The sequence below is a fragment of the Myotis myotis genome, unplaced genomic scaffold (genome assembly GCF_014108235.1).
Source record: "Myotis myotis isolate mMyoMyo1 unplaced genomic scaffold, mMyoMyo1.p scaffold_m19_p_5, whole genome shotgun sequence".
Classification (NCBI taxonomy): Eukaryota; Metazoa; Chordata; class Mammalia; order Chiroptera; family Vespertilionidae; genus Myotis; species Myotis myotis.
The window spans coordinates 44,205,214-44,213,169 of NW_023416357.1; the positions used below are offsets into that span (position 1 = coordinate 44,205,214).

Here is a 7,956-nt window from a genome sequence, read left to right on the forward strand (position 1 = left end):
GGTTAAATAGAAAATCTTGCCTGGCTACTGTACTGTAATAATATGTTTTTGTTCTGGAAGTCATCACCAAATTTAAATATTGATACATAGTTAAAGAATCAATTGCAAACTTATATACTGAAGCACAGTTGTGCAACCAACCTCTCTTTCTCCTCTTTCTTTGTCTTGTGGTTCTGTCTTGTACTCTGCACCTGCATGGTAAATGGTGGTTGCCCAGCACGTAGCTCTCTCCATTGACATTCTCTTCTGGGTCATTTGTGCAGTGCCCAGTTAGAAGCAAATGATGTAACTACTGACAGCCTATTTCTCATTTGTTGCAAAATAGATTCATATAAAAATTTTCCGGAGAGAAAAACAATCATCTATGAGAGTTTAAAAATAAACTTAGCTCTAGTTTTTTGCAAAGTGCAAAGACAACTTTAATTACTCTTTGGTTGTCTTACTAATGATTTTTTCCCCCCTAAAGAATCTAGAATAAAACATTACTACAAAAGATATATTGCTCGGTGTCAAAATATATTTTACATTTGTTGCTACTGTATAGCCTATAAGTAAGAGTGATAAAATTCACAGGTAATTTATAAATGTTAAAAAATACATTTTTATTTATTTCAGAGAGGAAGGAAGAGAGAAAGATAGAAACATCAATAATGAGAGAGAATCATTGATCAGCTGCCTCCAGTACCACCCCCTCCAACTACTGTATGACATTCTGAAATCAAGAATGTTATCTTGACAAGACAGAGACTTATAGGAAGAGGTTGGGTTGGGATGGAATCTGATGATTTATCAGGAAACTATATTATTTTACCTTTTCTCTAAAAGTGCTTATCTCATCAATTCTATTGGCCAGATCTTGGGCATTGGTGTGGATTTGTTATAATTGCTAATATTTATTGAATACCTACTATGCACAGAAACAAGTCTGGGCAGTCATTTGCAGTGGCGTAGACCCAGTTATTTATCTTGCTGCTTTACATGCTCATTTAATCCCATGACAACCTTGTGAGAGAGGTACTGTTGTAATTCCCTTGTTATAGTTGGGGAAAATGGGGCCAAGTGAGGGTAGGAAACTCCCCAAGAAACCAGGGTCACACAGGTAGTTAGTGGTGGTAATTAGAACTCAGATACTCTGGCTTCAGACCTAAACACATAACTGGGTTGCTTTCTGCTGAAAAAAAGCAGGTCTGTGTTATGCTGGCATTTCCCTCTTTCATTAGCTAGCTTTATTTTAGTAAATCAATTTTGCTTTTAATCCTGTGAGCATCTGCGGCTTCTGGCTGAGTTACTAGGAGAAAAGGGAGGAAGCTGGCTGTCCCTCCCTGGAGGCAATGGTGCTGCTGATCAATAACCTTGGCCCCTTGATCAGGGCAGCAGCGCTGAAAACTCCCGGTCACCAGCAGGCTGGCGCTGACGCCGCCTCCTACCCACAGAGCCCTGCTGGGATTCTGGTGTCACAGACTCTTCATCGCTTTCAGTGAGATGTATTGTTCCCCAACCATTTCATTTATAAAATAAGTAGTACTTTATTTTCTCTCCAGGAAAAGGCGAAAGTGTTTTACAAAATTATGGACGATAACGGATGCGAAAGCCCTGCGAAAGTGGACAGACGAGTTTGAAATGGAAGACATGGCAGATTTCTCTTTCTGATTAAAATGAAGTCTATGTTTTGAACAAAAACTAGAGAATTAAAAACACCAACTGTACAAAACAGCCCTCCAGTGACAGCCCATCTCTGTGTGAGCGCAGAACAAGACCGTGGGACATTCCTGTGGGAAACGGCTTCGTGTAGGAAGTCTGTTTCAGGCTCCCGGCATCCTGTCATCCTGATTTAAAGTATAAACACTTTTGAATGTTGAGACTTGTGTTTTAAGTAATTAGAAAATTTCAGGGACGGTAAGCTTCACATAAAATTAAAACCTAAATAAAGCCTAAAGTTTTTAGAGAGTGATATAAAAATTTAATTTATATTTGTTTCAGTTTAGGTAACTTACAACTGGGTGAAATGTCTGGCAAAAATTTACCTTTTCATTTGAACTAAAATAATTTTATAAAACCACCAGTTTATTCACTCTGGGCATAAAAATTTTTGATAAGAAATAGACTTATCAAGCTTTTAGCAACTAGAACACAGAAGGAATAAAATCATATGAAATTTGAAGTTAAATATTGGCAGTTTTAAGCAATTTAAAGATTGTTGGATGAAATTATTTGTCATTTATTGAAGTAAACATGAATACTTGCTATGAATTATAATGTTTTGTTGAATTTTGGGGTTTTCAACTTTCTGGCAATCGTTACTTTTAAAGTTTAATTATGGAACCAAGATTGCTTCTCTACAAAATATATGGAACTGAGCTTATTCTCAGTTTGGAGCTTTCTAATAGCCAGTATACAAATGTACGATACACTCTCTGTAGTGAGCCTTCCAGCTCAGTTGGTCGATAGCAGCTCTCCCGCCCTGCATGTTTAGTGCAACACATGCTCATCTGTGTCCCCGGGATTTTTTCAGCATTTACAATCTGGCTTCTCATATCCATGTACGTTTTGTTTCTAAATATATGATCTTGCTCTCCATGAAGGCTCTCCGTCCTATTTCCCATACATCTATTATTGCTGTTCAGTTCAATGTCTTCCACACATTTGACGGGCATATTTCTAATTCCTTTTTCAGATTATTTCCTGCAGGGGCCCTACCAGTGACCCCTGGACCTGGGAGTCAGTATAGCTCCCCAGGAGGATGAAGGGGACTCACACTTGAGCCCTCCGATTTCCCAGCTTTTTGGTGTTAGAGTGTGATGTAGTTTGATTGATTCCATCATCCCTCCAGAAATTCTCAAAAATGTTTCAAAATACACTTAATTGGAATTTATGCTGTAAAATTTTTAAAAAGGACAATACTTGTTAAACAATGTATTAACTTTAAATGTTTTATATTCTTGCTAACAAGATTTCAAAGGTATCCTTACTAGCAGGGCAGCAAGGAAAAAGGAGATGAAGCCTAGAGTGTCATGTCCAGGCCTGAGGGAGCCATAGGGACCAGCAGTCGTTGCTAAGGTCCAAGTGGACATTCAGGCCATATCTGGCCTGCCCAGCCAGTGTTGACATTCAGGCAGGTGAGGGTTCCAGGTGCATTGTCTCCAGGCAGTGGCAGTATTTAGTGTCTGGCAGGGGACAGTGTGGGACATAATAAGGTAGATTCTCTAACATGATGCAGGATGTTAGCCAGCCAGCCAGTTTGCAGGAGGTCGGACCTGCTTCAAGTTTGGAAGAAGACCAGCACTGCTAACTGTACTTCAAGTGAGGCTCGTTTCCAGCCAAGTTCCTGAGTTGCTGAAGGGGAGGTTGTGGCACAGTCCTAGTCACGAAGATTGCACAGATGCCATGGAGACTGGCAGGAAAGATGCAACTGCTGGGGTACGTACTCCAGACACCAAACTTGGGCTCCAGTTCTAAAGTTAGATATGGCATCTTCAAGATACTAATTTTATTTCCTTTGGAGATAAACCCAGAAATGGGATTGCTGGATCATATGGTAGTTCTGTTTTTAATTTTTTGAGGAACCTCCATACTGTTTTTCATAGAGGCTGTACCAATTTGCATTCACACCAACCCTTTTCGCCACACCCTTGCCAACACATGTTATCACTTGTGTTTTCGATAATAGCCATCCTAACAGGTGTGAGGTGATATCTCATTGTGGGTTTGATTTGCATTTGATTATAGTCAATTTTAGAACATTTTCATCACCCTGAAAAAGACACCTGTACTCATTAGCAGTCACTCTCTATTCCTCCCCAAAGTCCCTAGTCTTAGACAGCCACTAATCTGCTTTCTATAGATTTGTCTATATTGGACACTTCATCTGAATGGAATCATACAATATGTGGTCTTTGTATCTGGCTTCTTTCATTTAGCAAACTCTTTCCAAGATTTGTCATGTTGTAGCCTGTGACAGGACTTCATCATTTTTTTAAAAATATATTTTTTATTGATTAAGATATTACATATGTGTCCTTATCCCCACGTTACCCCCTACCCCCCTCCCCCCTCATGCCCTCACCGCCCCCGTTGTCCGTGTCCATTGGTTAGGCCTATATGCTTGCATATAAGTCCTTTGGTTGATCTTTCCCCCTTACCCCCACCCTCCCCTACCTTCCCTCCAAGGCCCGACAGTCCAATCAATGCCTCTCCGTCTCTGGATCAGTCCTTGTTCATCAGTTTATGTTGTTCATTATATTCCACAAATGAGTGAGATCATGTGGTATTTATCCGCTCTCTAGTTCCATCCGTGCTGTGGCAAATGGTAAGAGTCCTTTTTCTTCTTCCTCTTCTTAAAGAATACCTTTCAGCATTTCATATAATGCTGGTTTGGTGGTAATGAACTCCTTTAGCTTTTTCTTATCTGTAAAACTCTTTATCTGACCTTCTATTCTGAATGATAGCTTTGCTGGATAAAGTAATCTTGGTTGTAGGTTTTTGCTATTCATCACTTTGAATATTTCTTGCCACTCTCTTCTGGCCTGCATGGTTTCTGTTGAGAAATCAGCTGACAGTCGTATGGGTACTCCCTTGTAGGTAACTGACTTTCTTTCTCTTGCTGCTTTTAGGATTCTCTCTTTGTCTTTTGCTCTTGACATTTTAATTATGATGTGTCTTGGTGTGGTCCTCTTTGGGTTCCTTTTCTTTGGGGGTTCTCTGCGCTTCCTGGACTTGTAAGTCTATTTCTTTCACCAGGTGGGGGAAGTTTTCTGTCATTATTTCTTCAAATAGGTTTTCAATATCTTGCCCTCTCTCTTCTTCTGGCACCCCTATAATTCTGATGTTGGTACGCTTGAAGTTGTCCCAGAGGCTCCTTATACTATCTTCATATTTTTGGAATCTTTTTTCTTTTTCGGTTGGGTATTTTTTGTTTCTTTGTATTTCAAATCTTTGACTTGATTCTTGGGATCCTCTTGTCTGCTGTTGGATCTCTGTATATTATTCTTTATTTCAGTCAGTGTATGCTTAATTTCTAGTTGGTCCTTTTTCATATCCTCGAGGGTCTCACTAGATTTCTTGAGGGTCTCACTAAATTTAGCGGCGGTTTCCATAAAATTCTTGAAAAACCTTATAAACGTGGTTTTGAACTCTATATCCAGTCGTTTGCTTTCCTCCATTTCTGTCATTTGTGACCTGTTTCTTTGTCTCCGCATTTTTTATGCTTCTCTGTGTTGGTAGAGTGGTTTTGTGTGCTAGGTGTCCTGTAGGGCCCAGTGGCTCAGCCTCCTCCGTTACCTGAGGTGGACACTCTTGGTGCACCCCCTTGTGGCTTTGTGCACAGTCTTGTTGTAGTTATGCCTTGATTGTTGTAGGATCACTGGGAGGAATTGACCTCCAGGCCAATTGGCAGTGAGAATCGGCTGTGTCTGCAGTGGGAGAACTTCTGTGCTGAAGACACCCTTCTGGGGCAAGACTTGCTTCAGTGGGGCTTTGGTGCTCACTGAGTCTGTCCCCTGGGTGTGTCCCTTATGGATCTGAGGAGTTGTAATCCGGATGGTCCCCCTCTGACCACTGGGTACACTGGCTCTTGGAGGTTACCCAGCAGGAGCTATGAAGAGAACTGCAGATTCCCCTTCCTTTTTTGGAGTTTGGAGGTGCCCTGATGAGGCCCAGCTGTGAAGTAATGCAAGCTGCTGTGGGGCCTTGGGCCTTCTCCTGGAAGTTCTGGGTCTGTCTGGCCCAGCTGCAGTTTGTTAGGTAATTTTCAGGTTGCAAAGGGCCAGGGCATTCATATGCAAAAGCCTCTGCCGCAGCCTGGGTGGGGCAGGGTCTCAGGGAATCAAAGGGCGGAGCAAGGAACTATGGCGGATTCTCAGCCCTGCCCTAAGGGGCCTCCCGAGTCTCAGTGTCCTGATAATTTAATTGCTGCAAGCACCTCTGAGGGAAAGCCGCCCTCGAGTTCCAACTTCTGCCTGCTGCCAGACAGTCCAGTTTCTCCCCGTATGAGTCCTGGGTCCTCAGAGACTTCCCGGAACCGGAGTTCAGAGCAGTCGGGAGCTTGTGACTCCCTCCCGATTCAAAAAGACAGCCGCGTCCTCAGGTACCAGCCCCTTTCTGCACACTCTTGAGCCTCCGTACCTTTGCACTTTACTTCCGCAGCTCCTGACCCTCAATGTGCTTTTCTCTTTCCTTCTAGTTGTAGAATTTCCACTCCGCCAGCCTTCCTGTAAGTTCTGGATGATGTCCGTTTTGTCTTTTTATTGTGTTTTGAAGTTGTTGTAGGAGGCAGCAATTTAGGTGTTTCCCTATGCCGCCATCTTAGTTTCTCCTCCTCCTCATTTTTTATTACTGAAAATGATTCCATTTTATATATACACCACATTTTATTTTATTTATCCATTTGTCAGCTTATGTACATTTGGGTTGTTTGTGGGTTTGGGCTATTATGGATAATTCTGCTATACAGGTTTTTATGAGGCAAGGCCCAGGATTTTTTAAAGCTTCCCCAAGTAATTCTAATGGGCAGACAGGTTTGTGAACCACTAGTCTCAATGCTTACATGACAACAGTGTTTGCCATTGGATTGACAACCACTTGGTCTGTCTCTCCTCTGCTTTACTTGTCACTTAGGACAAAGCAGGGCATACTAGAGACCCCCCACCCCAATAATATTAGTTAAAAGAGAAAAGAAAAACCAAACCCTTTCAGATTAGAAATCCAATGAAAAGACTTGTCTTTTTATAATTAAGACACCATTTCACTAGGGATTCAGAATCCATACAGAGGTCTACCTTATCTTAAAACGATAAAAAAATAAAAATTTCTTCTGATAGTTTGTGTATGTTTGTGTAGGTTATGGGTTGTTAGTGGTCATGGAGCTAGTAAAACAGTGTCCCCTGCATGAATCCCAGAGTGAAGACTAGATTGAATCCAACATTGTCTCCAAATTAGTGTTGACCTTTCCTGAGTTCCAAGATCAATATTAATTATTGCTGTGCTATTTAATGTTCCACACCAGGGATATAGGTGGAGAGAGAAATGAACTTGAGTTACTACCACCTGTGGTTTCTAACTTAACTTTATAATTATGGTCATTTCCTCTTTGCAACACTATAGTTAGTATACACGTGTCCTCTCTACCCACAGTTTTGCTTTCCATAGTTTTAGTGTGAAAATATTAAATGGAATATTCCAGAAGTAAATAATTTATAAGTTTAAGTCGTGTGCCCTTCTGAGTAGCATAATGAAATCTGTTGCTGTCCTGTTTCATCCTGCCCGTGATGTGAATCATTCCTTTGTCCGGTGCAATCATGCTGTATATGCTACCCGCCCATCAGTCACGTAGCACCCGTCTTGGTTATCATATAGGCTGTTGAGGTACTGCCATGCTTGTGTCTTTCTTTTGGCTCTAAGGACATTCATCTAATTATGACGTGCCTGACACTGCGTATGATGTCATATGATGTGCATACAAGGAAAGGCTCTGCAGTTCAGTATAAAGAGCACTTGACAGAGAGCCAGCAGACCACTTCTGGTGCTGGCGCTGACATTTAGTATCTTTGAAGAAGTCATATAAAACATTTCTGGTACTCTATATTTTCCTCTGTAAAGTTTTAATCAGAATAGTAGTAAAAGCCTTGCTTATTTCATAGAATTGTTCTGAGAGTCACTAAAAAAATGAATGGGAAAGAGCTTCATAAACTATAAACTGCTATGGGTATCAAATAATTTATTACAAAATGATGGATTGTCATTTGGACCTAACTGACAGACATGACTTGACTAAATAGACCAGGTAAGAAATCACACAATATTGGATTTCTAGTTTTCTAGCTAGACAACCAAGAAAACAGGCTTTTGGCCTCAGGAGAGTGTGGGAGAAATCATGGAAAGAGGGAGCTTGAGGAAAAGATCCTTAGAATGCTGTGTATAGAGTCCTACCTCAACTCAAGCTGCTCACACATGCAACTGACT

The 7,956-nt window shown here is 41.1% G+C and overlaps 1 protein-coding gene across 1 annotated transcript in view; it reads left to right on the forward strand.

The window, feature by feature from the left end:
- MSH3 (mutS homolog 3) overlaps positions 1-2,250 on the forward strand; it is a 128,171-nt gene extending 125,921 nt beyond the window's left edge. Inside the window, exon 24 of the mRNA XM_036309189.1 lies at positions 1,542-2,250. Coding sequence (XP_036165082.1) covers positions 1,542-1,650 — 109 coding nt within the window. The 3' untranslated portion in view covers positions 1,651-2,250. The remainder of the gene's footprint in view (positions 1-1,541) is intronic.
- Positions 2,251-7,956: the final 5,706 nt, after the last annotated feature.